At 38.4% G+C, this 13,656-nt stretch overlaps 2 protein-coding genes across 6 annotated transcripts; one reads left to right on the top strand and one right to left on the bottom strand.

Moving 5' to 3' along the window:
* Window positions 1-265: 265 nt before the first annotated feature.
* On the bottom strand, window positions 266-10,586 carry LOC137099394 (B-cell receptor CD22-like). Of its 5 annotated transcripts, none has more exons than XM_067476166.1 (15): window positions 10,462-10,586; window positions 9,720-9,977; window positions 9,046-9,294; window positions 8,815-8,905; window positions 8,567-8,621; window positions 8,143-8,270; window positions 6,444-7,978; window positions 6,003-6,353; window positions 5,648-5,905; window positions 5,306-5,572; window positions 4,309-4,393; window positions 4,179-4,233; window positions 3,753-3,880; window positions 3,594-3,653; window positions 266-2,419 (listed from the first exon to the last, which is right to left on the bottom strand). In XM_067476166.1, exons 1-7 carry the CDS (start codon window positions 10,514-10,516, stop codon window positions 7,939-7,941), a joined length of 876 nt encoding a protein of 291 aa, XP_067332267.1. In that variant the 5' UTR covers window positions 10,517-10,586; the 3' UTR covers window positions 266-2,419; window positions 3,594-3,653; window positions 3,753-3,880; window positions 4,179-4,233; window positions 4,309-4,393; window positions 5,306-5,572; window positions 5,648-5,905; window positions 6,003-6,353; window positions 6,444-7,938. The 5 variants fall into 5 exon arrangements, with proteins under 5 accessions (XP_067332267.1, XP_067332265.1, XP_067332266.1 ...); XM_067476164.1 differs by having other exon boundaries at window positions 10,057-10,585; XM_067476165.1 differs by having other exon boundaries at window positions 6,444-7,225; window positions 10,057-10,585.
* Window positions 10,587-11,523: 937 nt separating this feature from the next.
* Window positions 11,524-13,374, top strand: LOC137099971 (neuropeptide B-like). Its single transcript, XM_067477472.1, has 2 exons — window positions 11,524-12,185; window positions 13,007-13,374. Exons 1-2 carry the CDS (start codon window positions 11,946-11,948, stop codon window positions 13,130-13,132), a joined length of 366 nt encoding a protein of 121 aa, XP_067333573.1. The 5' UTR covers window positions 11,524-11,945; the 3' UTR covers window positions 13,133-13,374.
* The last annotated feature ends 282 nt before the right edge of the window (window positions 13,375-13,656 follow it).

The following is a 13,656-nucleotide window of genomic DNA, read 5'->3' as shown; positions in this document are numbered from 1 at the left end:
GGCGACCTGTAGATAATAAGGGTTTAAATATTATGCTTTAAAAAGCACCAAAAAGTGATTAACACAAGATGGGTTTAGTTACACATTTATTGGGCTGTGTGTTTTTCTGTCGGCTGGTTGTTGTAAGTTTGAGGTGGTAAAAGTGCTTTAAAAAATAATGCATTTTTATTTATAGGTTACCTTTCTCTGTTGTAGGACTACATTGCTGAACTTTTAGGGTCGAGGTCATGCTCCACAATGATTTTAAAACTCATCAAAAGCCTCTAAAGTGGTAATGTATATATTGTGTACTATATACTTTGCTCTGAATAGTTTCCACACAGAAGGCAGCGGGCTCGAATCCCACAGCACCAGGTGTGGCCCCACCCAGAAAACCAAGGGCCACTTCGGTGGCTGGTTAAAATGGGAGGGTTTGCGGCAGAAAGGGCATCCGGTGAAAAAACTCATGCCAAATTGACGTGCAGAACATGTTCCGCCGTGGCGACTTCCATTCTTACTTCTTCTTTTACTTCTGTTAAAATGATACATTTGGATTTGAATTGGTGTTAGCTTATTTTAGGATTGTCGCACCAACAAGTAACAATTACTATACAACAATATATTACAGAATTATGCTTACACATTAATTGCTTAGTGCGTTAGCTGGATAGATACCGTATAATATATAGTATAGTATAGTAGCATAGGACAACAGAGTATTTTTCTGTGGCCATAGTGGAGTTTCACTTTTACTTTAAGAAATGAGCTGCTCAGTTCCATAGTGAGAGAACTTGCTATACAAAACCGTCCAACTCGCAAACAGTAGAGTGAAGCCTCTACAGAATTTTCATTTCAACCAAAGGATTATGAAAAAAAAAAGTCACCTTGGTCATCTTGCTGAAACACCCAAAATTGGTGTTTCAGCAAAAGAACTCCAACCTCACTTTGGCTTTTAAGGTTTAATTTATGCAGGAACATTACCTTTGTAACTTAGACTGGACTCCCAGGTCAGGGGTATGTTATATTCGGGCTATCGGATCCAAAGGTACTGTTTTAACAGTAAGCAGAGCTGTGTGCAGGGTGTTTATAGGCTCACAGTGCTCTCTAGGTGTGTTTATTGTGTAATACAATATCATAAAAATAGTTTCCCACTGAGCTGTAAAGGGTTCTTTTGATAAAATAATAGGTGTCTTACATTAGTTTTCATGAGTTAGTTTGCGTAAGAAACATGCAGGCGTATAATTTCCCCCTCATAAATTATTGGAGAAAAACCAGAAAGTTTTTGATTAAAATCAAGTCTTTTTAAGTTTTCGGTTATCATCAATAAAAAATTAACACAAAAAAGGTCGGTAACACTTTTTCACATTTACTCCAAGTGCAGTTTGCATTCACCTTTTTTAATTAACGCGGAAAACACTTTAATCTAATACCCACAAATACACACTTAAATAGTCCCTGCAACCCAAGACCTCAAAAGAGCATCATGCTTGACAAGAGGCCTGACCTAGGGAGCTTTCTGGAAGCAAGAGTGCGGAGATACTGATTTTCCTCAATGTATTATCCCATAGCTGTTAAAGAACATTAATGTCTGGAACATAATTTTAACAACTTAACTAGTGTTTTTAAGGAGGGAGCTGTCATACAACAGACGTAGGTTTGTGATTATGAAATCAGGCCTTTATATATACCAGTGAAACTGAAGCCGACAACTTTAGGATGAGGATACTCTGAGCTGGACAAATCTCTCCCCAACAGTCTAGGAACCACTTTAATATGATGGCTGTGTGTTTTATTGTTTTTATTATTTTTTTGTTATTGAACATAATAGTTTGTACCTCACTTAATCATACAGTATGACATAGTTTTTGAGCTTTTACAGTCTGTGTACTTGTCAGCACCTTTTGGGCATTGAACCATATACTATACTGAGACTCACAGGTCTTAAAATAGGGTGAAACAAGATTTGCACTGAGCATCAGAGTGCATCTTAACAACCAACGTGTGCATGCACATCTACACACTTGACCCAGAAGCAGTTACATTAGTTGCCTGCAGAATCATGTAAAGCTTACAGGGTTGCAGGCAGGGTTGAGAAAGGCCCTGATGTGAAAATTTGTCAGTGGTGTCATGTTATTTTCTGAGCAGCGTGTTTAACCCATTTTGCAGTTCGATTCGTTTTTTTAATGCAAGATGTTCATCACTTGGTCAACTAACATAATTATAGGGGACCTCAGGAAATAGGTGGTGGCTCTATTGCTTTCAGCGAAGATGTTAACGTGGATTGAAACGTTCACTTGTGTCCAGAAACGTCTTGTAATGTGTCCTTTCTTCATTTAAATCAACAGGAATTAATGTTATTAGAAGAAAGTGTTTTTTTCCCTCCACTGTTCTGCTCCCGATGCTGCAAAATCTCACCTTGTTGTCATATCAGCATTGTGCTCTGAAAAAAAGAAAAAAAAATCTTCAATACAACTTCATTTATATAGCACTAATTCACAGCAAAGTGATTTACACAGTAAAATCAAGACTTTACAGATATGTAGAGAAAAGCCAGCATATCTCCCTTAAGCAAACACTAAGGCACTAAAGAGAGAATATTCCCTTTAACAGAAGAAACCTCTGATGAAAGCAGCCTCAGGGTCGGCAGCCATCTAGCTCGAGTGGAAAGTGGACAGAGAAGGGAAAAGAAGAGCAACAGGAAGCAACAGAGGCAGGTTGATGAAGCCATTTACTGCACAGTGGAAACACACAGCTCCAATACCTGCAGAAAGGCAAAACCGTGATTTGCTCCCCTTATACCTGACTGTGTACCTTCAGCAGAAGTCTGATGGACCTTATGCCCTCCACACTCAGGACTTCCTTAAAGCGACTGTCCCCCAGTATCAGGACTGAGAATGGGAAAATCAATATCATGGCCCTTCAGATTACAAAAAACCTTAAAACTCCAAAATCTTATTTCTCTAACCCAAGCTGACTCTATTTTGAGGCACCTGAAGATGCGATCACTAACTTTTTTTAGACACCATCTTATATTGTTTTTTAACCTTATTTGTGATTGTCTTTTTATTATAATCTATATGTAGTGTCTTGTATGTGTGTTGTGCTGCCATTTTGGCTTAACAAAGAGATGGGACATTCCACGTTAACTAAAGATTATATTTAAAAAACAAAACAAAAGGGAGGGTGTCTGCCTCCAGAATCTGTACTTCCAAATCCACCTTGGAAACTCTGGAAACCACAAGAAGCCTTGCACTCTGAGATCAAAGTGGTCTATTGGAATTCCAGTCAGTTCTCTCACTACAGCATTTTGGAATAACTAGGTGCTTTTTAAGAAGTTACTGGGATATTAGGGAATTACAGTAGTCCAGTCAGCATCACATTGAGACAGAAGGCTTCTAATTTTGTCAGTATTCCTTCGATGGAAGAAGGCTGTGTGAGGTAAAGAACATATCCACGTCAACAATGCCCCTTATTGGTGACCTCAGAGCTGTTGTACATGAAGATCTATCTGTGATAACTGTGAGGAGGATCTGGTGACTTTTTCAGTCACACTTTAAACATGAAAATGAATAAATCATCATTTATAAAATGTGTAGGTGCTTTCTGGGCTTTACCTGCATACTGTGCTATAAATGACATCCTCGTGATCGTCATGGGAGTCCACCTGCTGCCGCCTGCAGGTGATACAGTTAATGAGGACATGTGCCTCTAATGAAACATCTGTTATCATATAAAAGCTAGATTACAGTTGTGAAAAAAATTAAAAATCTCACATTTTGAACTTTCTCTCGGTGCAGAAGTCAATAGATGCGTAGATGAGCTCTCTTGTTAAACCCTCGCAGTGATTTTCCTCTTGTGACTGGCTATTCTCAAACACAGGCCAGTTTGCATAGACTGTATTCTAAAAACATGCATAAATGTCACATGACAAGATTCATGCAGAATACTGTGTACACCAATTGTGAGCTACCGCATGACCTCTTTACCAACACTTTCACAGAACACAGGCAGCCTGTTAGGTCCCTTATCTGATTCCCAACTCGGTGAAAGGAAATCGATTTTGGTTAGACTTGTTTTTTGATAACCTGTTTAACATGCTCACAAACAACTGTGGTGCAACCAACACATCAACCAGCTCCAATTAACAGACAAAACAAGAACACAACAGTAAAGTTTATTTAGTATAATGATAGTGCCACCTGTATGTCTTCAGTCTCTTGTGATGTCTTTAGTGCGTTCCATTTTTTGTGGAGGCTGAAACACAAACACATATGTTCCACTGTCATTGTGTATGAGACTTAATAGTGACATAGTGTAAAGACAGCTTACCTTCTGACGGCAATAACAGTGGTCCCAATTAGAAGCACAACCGTAACAGTTATAAGCGCATCTCTAATGAATGATGGCCAATATGCTGTGAATTAAAAGCAGCCTGTTAGCTTTTGTCACGACATACAGTGCTGCCCAAAAGTCCTCGCACAGCATGTCTTGAAGTCTCTAGGGCAGATGAGGTCAGATTCACTGAACCTCTGTTACCTCACGTTTGATTTAAGAGATTGTTTGAGCTGCTTTTGGTTAAGATTGTATGATTCCAGTAGAATTCTAGCAAGAACCAGTCTCAGAATCTGGGAGCTTCATCTGCAAGCCTGCAGGTGATCCTTGACAGTTGATAGCATCCAAGAAATTAAAGTTCCCCTTTTTTAAAAAAAAGTGGGGGATAAACCTCCATATTAAGCTGGACTATTTCCGGTCTCTCAAAGAATAAACTTTAAGAAAGATTTTGACAGTTTTCTTGGTCTTCCACTTCTATTTTTGTCCCAGTAGAGCTCAAGACATGCTGTACATGCTTTCTAACATTTTTGTGTTTTTAATACACTTTACATGCTGTATTTTATAAACCAGTGGATGTGTGTTTTATATGTACACTGGTTTATTTATTGTATGTATGGTTTATTCTAATAAACAGTGTCATCATAGCATTGTTGAATTAACCAATCTAAAGATGGCCTAAGACATGCACAATACTGTAATTGAATTCAACACAACACAAGTTTATGCTGTAAGGTAATAATGTTTTCATGTCTTTACAGACCTTATGGTGGTGTTTTAGTTTTGTGAAAACAGCACATTCATCAACAAACTAAATCCCTTTGCACATCTTTAAACAAAAACTGATCATACATTCGTAAAGAGCGATTCATGGCAGGGCTAATGCATAAAACGGGACTGTACCTAACAAAGAGTCTACTGGAGCAAACTATTAAAACAGACGTCCTCTGAGAAAGACATCAAAGGACTAAAAACATGAAAATGTTAAGTGACTTACCTTTAACCTTAATAGACACTGTCGAGGATTTTTGATGTCCGTGTTTGTTGGCGACACTGCACAAGAACTGGTCACCGTCATGGGGATGAATTTCCCTCAAGTACAATTTAGGCCTATTTCCAACGATCACATTGTCATGACCCATTTTAAACCAAGTATAATTCTTCACTGGAGGGTTTGCATTGGTGATGCAGGTGAGGGTAATGTTGCTTCCAGCATTTAGCTCTGTTGATGGTGTAACAGACACTGATGTGTTCTTTGGAGCATCTGGAAAATATAGACTGCATTTATATATATTCCATTATCTACAGTTCTATTTTTATCATTCTGTTAAATACTCACATTCAACATCAATATTCACGACTCCTGAAGTTGTTCCTCTCAGCATATTTAGAGAACATGTGTAGTTTCCAGAGTTTGCAGAAGAAATGTTACTAAAATAAAGAACAGGTTCTTCATATATGGCTTCTCCATTCTTATACCAGGTGAAAGCAGATGAAAGGCCATCACGGTCACATCTGTTTATGCAAGTTAGATTCACAGAGTCGCCTTCCTTTATTGTTTCATTTCCATTCGTACTTGTCACAAAAATCGTAAGATCTACAAAGTAACAAAGTGCTGAATGAGTTTCAGACTTTGCAGATTCAAGCACTAATAAGACTTTGTTCTGCTAACGACAAAGGGAAGAAAAACTCACCAACAACCTGCAATCTTGAGCCACCTCTACCAGTCCATACGTAACTTTCATAGTTTGTTGTAAATCTGAAGAAATAGCTTCCTGTATCATTATGCTCTACTCTGTGTATTTTAAATGAACAATTGTGAATGCTGTCACCAATATACTGATATCTTGACAAGGTTTTGTTTGACTCACTGTCAAAAATAAAAGGACCAGTATAAATATTATTCCTTTCATGAGTCCACTTGATACTTTGAACTTTCAGTGTAGCGGGATAGTGAAATGAACAAGGTATGATAACAATGGAGCCTTTCACTGCACAGATATAAGGCTGTGTGTATTGAACTTTCCAGTTATTGCAGAGTACACCTGAAACAAACGGATTAATGCATACATTTAGTAATTATTAATTGTAATCTTTCAATGTAATCTTGAATCTGATTGACATTTTGTACTCACCAGTTAGAAGCAGTAACATCAATATCCATGTCAGGGTTTTGTGTGCAGTGTGCATGTTGAAACAAAGCTCCCAATCCAACTAAGTTCTTGTAAAAAGGTCTCCAGCCTACATTTGTATTATAATCATGACACGGTGCTGTTTTTCTGTAGGTTTAAATTCTCTGAAATAGGGCACACCGCAGACTTTAAGTTTACCGTGAGCGTTATGAAACCAGGTTTTGGTTAGAGGAAATATAGCAGGGCAGGCATAATGATGTTGCTTCCTTCTAAGCAAAGAAAAATAAAAGAAAAAAGACACTGACACTCTGATGGTTTTAAACACGATTGTTTAAAGTCTTTGTGCCCACAGATGGAGCAGCACAGATCTGATAAAGTACCTTATGTCGTTTGAGTCTGTGTCTGAACTCTACATCTTGTGATCACCAGATCTCTGGAGTGCTTTACAAAACTTTCAGGTTTTAACAAAAAGAGCAAGAACTGTGGTTCAGTGGCTTCACATTTAATAGGCTTATATTTTAAACTGCCCATCATGAATCAGACTGAGTTAGCCTGTCAGCACAGTCGGCCCTTTTGGGAAGTTTTACACTACAAGACATTGCAAAGAAAGGTCGAGCTGTACAAAGGTTTTCATCAGGAACCATTTCTGTAGTGATACTGTAAGTAAGACTTGTTACAGATTGTTTCAAATCGTGTCCATTATGTTATTTTTCATTTTATCATTACTGCAGCCCTGGAGGACGACCAGACCAGTCTCATTGTGACATCACACTGATACCATTCACCTGAAAAACCAAAAGTGCATTTTTAATTTTTTTTACTATTTTACCATGCTGTGTTTTTGTGTACCTCATTGAAATTCCCATATCTAATTTAATAATGGCTAATTATATTGTACGGTACACCATAGCACATAAAGGCTGCATAAAGCAAATCAGTTTTATCATTTTATTATTTTTTCTGTCCTCCTTCTTCCTCGTGTTTCCATTATGGGTCACCACCATCCTCCATCTCCATCACACATCTCTGTCGTCTCTTACACAAACCTCTTGTCTTGCAGCTCCTTCTTCAGCATTCCTCTCCTCAACACATGCCCAAACCACCTCATTCTCACCTCCTTCACTTTGTCTCTGACCTCTCCTACCTGCATAGTCTATCTAATAAACTCATTTCTAATTCTGTCCATCAACATCATTCCCAACAAAAATCACACTAACTTCATCTCTGCCACCTCCATCTCCTGTCTTTGCAGTAATGTTCAAAAATTCAGTTTCATACCTCTTAATTTCTTATAAAAGTTTTGTAATTTTGGTCCTTTAGTGTTGATTGACAGGAAATAAAAGACTGCATCCTCAGGTGCGAGGATGCTTTGGTGTGACTCCATTTTCATGTGTAATCTATTGCATAGAATACTATCAGTACTGTAACGCATGTACAGTACACATTAAAAATGAAAGTATATAACACCAAAACAAAATCCCCTCAAAATCTCAAGTATCTAGTCACGAGGCTCAATATATGAAAGACACAGTTGGTTCCTGAAAAAATAAAAATAAAAATCATTCAATGGTCTTACTTGTGGAATGTCACCAGCACATTGTGCTGTAAATCAAATTGTCATGAGAGTTCATCTGTTGCTTCCTGCAGGTGAAACAGACCATTCACACATTAGCCAACATTAGCTGAAAAAAAAAAATCTTACATGTTTGGACGACTTTCATTTGTGAAGTAAATAGTTGCATAGGTGAGTTCTGCTGTTTCTCCCTCACACTGGGTTTTCTGGTGGGATGGGTCTCTATCACAGACGACCCAGTTGATGTAGTCTGTTTTCTGAGATAGAGTCACAAGATTTATTATGAAGAACAAGCTTTCTTATGCTTAGAAAAAAAATACACCTTTACATTTATATTATGAGCTTCTGAATGACCTTTTAACCAACACATTTCTCATCCGATGACCACTGGGACTAAGGTAGTGGATCTGTCTCCTTTACCCTGACTAACTACTTTTCAGACTGATGTCCAACAGATTTCTGCTGCTGCTTGTACAGTGTTGTGAATAACTGAATGTAAAAAAAACAAAACTGGAATATTAAGTTTTTAAATTGCCAACAATTAAAATGTTACCTTTGCATCCTTCTCGCTGTCAGTCTGTCTGGCCCATTTTCTGTTTTTGTTGACTCTGCAACAGACAGAGCCATAAAGGCGATAAAACTCACTTTGTACCTTTCGTATCTTGGATATACAACGTTCTCAGCCAAGCAGGATTCACTTACTCAAACCAAATTGGCCAATCACTATAAAAGAGCAATCTATCCTTCAGCTCATCTACATTTCTTTGCCATCTGCCCGCTGCAGATTAGAATAAAGTTTACCTGCTGACGGCAATCACAGTGGTCACTATCAGTATCACAGCAATGGCAGCACTGGCACCTACAACATCTCTGCTAAATGTTGCCCAGTATCCTGTGAAACAAAGCTGTGTGAAATTGCTTAGAGTACCGTTATATAAGATTGACGCAATTAAATGAGATTTTCAGATCTTATATTTAAATGCATACTAAACAACACAGTGTGCCTAGAAAAGGGATCATCAGTAGAATTACCTTTATTTTTTAAAGTCACAACAGAGGAGTTTTGACTTCCGTGTTTGTTGCTGACACTGCATAAATACTGATCTCCATCACCAGGCAAGAAAACAGGCTCATGTCCAACTTCTACAATATTCTCATCATCTACTTTAAACCAAGTATAATTCTCCACTGGGGGGTTTGACTGGCTGCTACAGACCAGGGTGATGTTGTTGCCGACATCTGTCACTGAGCTGACAAACACTGATGTGTTCTTAGGGCCATCTGAAAGAACATGAAAGTTATTAGCTTAAACGTGGTGGGCAAATTTAAATTTTTTCACTTCTGCTTTGTATCCAAATGTCAAATACAGCAATTGTTGAAGATTATCAATTTTGATCTCAACATCAACCACAGTTTTAACTGTTATAAGGACAACAAAGCAGAGGCAGGTGTGTTATAATTGCTGGACACGATAAAACCAACTTGTTAACATGCTTTGATCTCTTCTTTTTAATAAAATAAATCATGCAAGGGAAAGCAGAAATGATTAAAAGTGCCTCCCTCCACTCTCGTGTTTGCTTGAAGCCCAGTATTTTTACAGTCCCCAACATCATTAGTGACTTAATGTCTCAGGCCTCAAGAGATGCCGTGAAGGTTTAAATCAGTTTTCAGTTAAATTCTCTCTCTCGCTTTTGTCCAGTACTCACATTCAACATTAATATTCAGGACTCGTGAAGTCACTCGTGCCTGTGTCTTTAAAGAACAAGTGTAGTTTCCGGAGTTTGTGGAGGAAATACTATTAAAATAAAGAACAGGTCCTTCGTTTATAGCTTCTCCATTCTTAAACCAGGCGAAAGCAGACGTAAGGCCGCTGCTGTCACATTTGTTTATGCAGGTCAGAGTCACAGAGTTGCCTTCCTTCATTGTTTCATGTCTATTCGTTTTTGTCACCAAAACCTCCAGATCTACAACAGAGCAAAGTGCATAAAAAGTCTTAACCTTTGAAAGACGAACAAATACACATATGTATGTTAAAAAACTTACCAACCACCTTTAATGTTGGAGCAATATTGCCACCCCACGTGTGTATTTTGTAGTTATTAAATGTGATGATATATATTCCTGCATCGTTTTGCATCACTGGATCTATTTTCAAAGAACAACTGTGATTTTTGTCACCAACATACTGGAATCTTGTGGGGTTTTTTCTCGATCTGCTGTCAAAAATGAGCCGACCCTTGAGGCGATGAAGCTTTACATGACCCCACATCACTCTGTTCACTCGCAGGTAGTGAGGGTGGTAAAATGAACAAACCATGGTGACGGACGAGCCCTTCAATGCACAGATGTGTCGCTCTTTATATTCCACTTTCCATCTGTTGCAGAGACCACCTGAAAGAGATGGTATTTAAGGTTTTGACTATCTCAATAAAACATTAAATGACATACCTGCCCAACACAGCAGCATCAGTGTCCATGTCAGGTTTTTGTGTTCAACACGCATGTTGACACTAGTTTCACTCAGTGATTGTCATCAGCTTTCAAACGCTTATATAGAAGCTCTGCAGGTCACATTGTTACTCAAAACACTGGGCAAGTGTCTTATCTGTGTCTTAATCTACATTCAATTGCTTCCTGTAAAAAAACAGGTAACATCTGGGGTCACCAAAACAAGTTCTCAGCCCATAAAATCAGGTCACATAAACCACAGACTCACCACTTTAGCGCCGTTTACATGTAGGGAACTCAGTCCCTGTACTGAGAAACCCTGTGTTGTGTTTCTTTGTGGTGCTCAAGGCTCAACATAGTTGTATCTGAGTTTTCACTGTGGTTTTTGTTTCGCATGATACAAGACAGTGTTTCAACCACTGTTTTAAAACTGTTGAGCATTTAGTATGTTAAAGTTTGTGAATCACGCAGTGTCTTTTAGAGTGCCCCCTTTCCACTGATAACTTTTACTAAACATTGGCTTCTGGCCACAGCATTTGTAAGATTAAGTCGGGACTTTGATGCAACCGTTCCCAATTTTTACGTTTCTTTGGCAGAACAGCTTGTATGCTTAAGGTCGCTCTGTTTCTCCATGATCCACTTCTGTTCCCCGATGGTTGCCCTGACATTTTGCTGTAGGATTTGCTGGTACACTTCAGAATTCCTACTGTAGCTCCATCAATGATGACATGATGTCCTGGTCCAGAGGCAGCAAAGGAGGCCTGAGCATCAGTGATCAGTGCTTCTCAGTGAGTATTTTATGACTCAAACCAATGGACATATTTTCACAATAAATAAGTCTACTTTATATATATATATATATATATATATATATATATATATATATATATATGTTCAAATTGTTTGCAACTCCTTAATTTTTTAAAATTTGTAGCTTGGTGAACTCTTAACTTTGACTTGGTTCCTAAAGTATTGGTGGTGGATACCACTTACAAATTATATGTATTTTACATCGCAATTGTAGCAGTACCAAAGACTCATGTATGCAGTTTATGTTTTCGCGATTGCAAACATTAGTCAGAGCTCTGGACATACAATATGTAACTGCTGACAAAAACATGTAGATGAGCTGCAACGTTAAACACAATGATCTGTAATCTTGACACAGTTTAATTAGGCCTAATTATGAACTCAAAGTATAATTACCTGCTTTTATTTAAGACCTTTATTAGACTTCGTCACATACAGTATCTGGCCATCAGAAATTTAAACTGAATATTCGTGATTATTCTAAGCTCCATAGACGCACTAGCTTTGAGGAGGATTTATTGTTGGGGTGTGAGTATGTGAATAGCCCACCCCCAGGGCAGGTTTTGCGATCACGAGGTCTCCATAAGTGGAGGGAGGGCAGCAGCAGTGAGCGGTGACCAGAAGGATAAAAAGTTCGAGGAGCGCAGGACCAAAGCCGACTGCTGGACACGGACATGCCTGCAAAACTCTTCACAATCGTTGTCATCTCCGTGCTGGTCGCCAGCGGGCCATCGGAAGCATGGTACAAGCAGGTGGGCGGTCCAAGTTACTACTCGGTGGGCAGAGCGTCCGGCTTGCTGTCCGGTATCCGGAGGTCTCCGCACGTCAGGAGAGCCGAGCTGGACGCGTCCGACAGCGGAGAGTCTGCGGCCAACGGCGTGTTGTCCGATTTCAACTCCGCCCTGTGGACGATGGTCAGTGGTCATTTCATCAGTGCTCATTTCATCAGTGCTTTGTTTGTTTAAGTTCATCATTTTAGAACCGGTTTTGTCGTTTCATCTTAACCACGCTTTTCCTCAAGATCAAAATCATTTAATTAGCTATTGGCTGACCCCGACAATTACTGCATATATTACTTTACACCAGTGAATTTGTTTTGAACAGAAGAGATGTTATTCTGAAAATATTTCTAGAGATGGCCAATTTTTCAAATCCACGTAGTCCCAAAAATGTTGTGTGGGGATGAAACTAAGCATTTACATAGGATTGTGGGAAATTTATAGCATCAATAGTGGCATTAGTGTTAAGCTGCAGAAGACAAAGACATATCCAGATAAATTTTTTGTACTTGGAAAAAATACACTTTACTCCCCCACTTAAAATATTCAGTAGAAAGTTCTTAAAAAGCACCACCTGTCGAGTTATATTAATCATGTAATACTGATAAATACTTGTCAAGCTTAAATGTACCTGGTGGAGATCAAAGTAATTTACCAGTTTTAGTTTGGTGCATCAGCTTTTGTAAACTGAGAACATCTTTGTGAAGTTACTATAGGTGCAATTTTTAGAAAGTGAAAGACTTTTTCCCTTACAATGTAGTTGGACAGTGTGTTGCAGCATAAACCAAACTGTTCCTGTATTAGTGACAGAATACTGAGGAAATCTTTATAAAAATCACTAAACTCTCAGGAGAAATACTTGAGATGCAAAACATCATATTGTCTGATTCCCATGTTCACAATGTAGGTTGCATAATTTGAACCACATCTAATGTAACCGTTTCTCTCCAAAACAGCCCGTTTGCATCAAGGATATTACACCAAATCTGCAAAGTTGTGAACTCCAGGATCCCAAGGGCTTATTCAAGTGCAAAGCTGATGTCTTCCTTTCTCTGGACTTCTCAAATTGTGAGAGAGACTGAGATGTAAAGCTGACAACACAGCTGAATGGCAAAGCCAACTTCATGAGTGCGTGACATTTTAAAAACTATTGAATGACGTTTAAAACAGGCGCTGTAATAGATGGAATACATTGCGTTACCTTCACCATTTCAGCAAACATTGATTTTATGAGGAAATGAATACAAATGTTATGCTGTATTAAGGGTGTATTAATGTACATATTGGATCTAAGTTTTCATTAATAAATGATTCATGAATACAAGACATTGTGCATTTTAATTCATATGAACTGTCAGTTCAATTCCCTTTTCTGTGTAATTCAGTTAGTATTGGTTGTTTAGATGTGTTAAAAAACAAAGACAAACCAGGAAACCCTGACCGAGAATTGATGCAGTTTTCCAGAATCAGTTACCAACCAATAGTTAATTATTGAAGCAAACATCTGCATGTGTGTGGTGATGCACTTTGATTTGAGAGAAAATCTCGTGAAGTGGAAATAACTTAATAAACCACCTTAAAATGACCCGCATGATCATCAATAATT

Source organism: Channa argus, chromosome 15 (assembly GCF_033026475.1).
Source record: "Channa argus isolate prfri chromosome 15, Channa argus male v1.0, whole genome shotgun sequence".
NCBI classification, from domain to species: domain Eukaryota; kingdom Metazoa; phylum Chordata; class Actinopteri; order Anabantiformes; family Channidae; genus Channa; species Channa argus.
This window is presented reverse-complemented; position numbering and strand designations above follow the sequence as displayed.

Excerpts from the sequence above, each read along its gene's own strand:
- LOC137099394 (XM_067476163.1), bottom strand. The coding sequence starts at position 6,498 with ATGCACACTGCACACAAAACCCTGACATGGATATTGATGTTACTGCTT. Across the intron at positions 6,354-6,443 it reads GATGTTACTGCTTCTAACTG|GTGTACTCTGCAATAACTGG; the intron begins GTGAGTACAAAA and ends CGTTTGTTTCAG. Across the intron at positions 4,394-5,305 it reads AGTGTCTATTAAGGTTAAAG|CATATTGGCCATCATTCATT; the intron begins GTAAGTCACTTA and ends TTTAATTCACAG.
- LOC137099971 (XM_067477472.1), top strand. The coding sequence starts at position 11,946 with ATGCCTGCAAAACTCTTCACAATCGTTGTCATCTCCGTGCTGGTCGCC. Across the intron at positions 12,186-13,006 it reads ACTCCGCCCTGTGGACGATG|CCCGTTTGCATCAAGGATAT; the intron begins GTCAGTGGTCAT and ends TCTCCAAAACAG.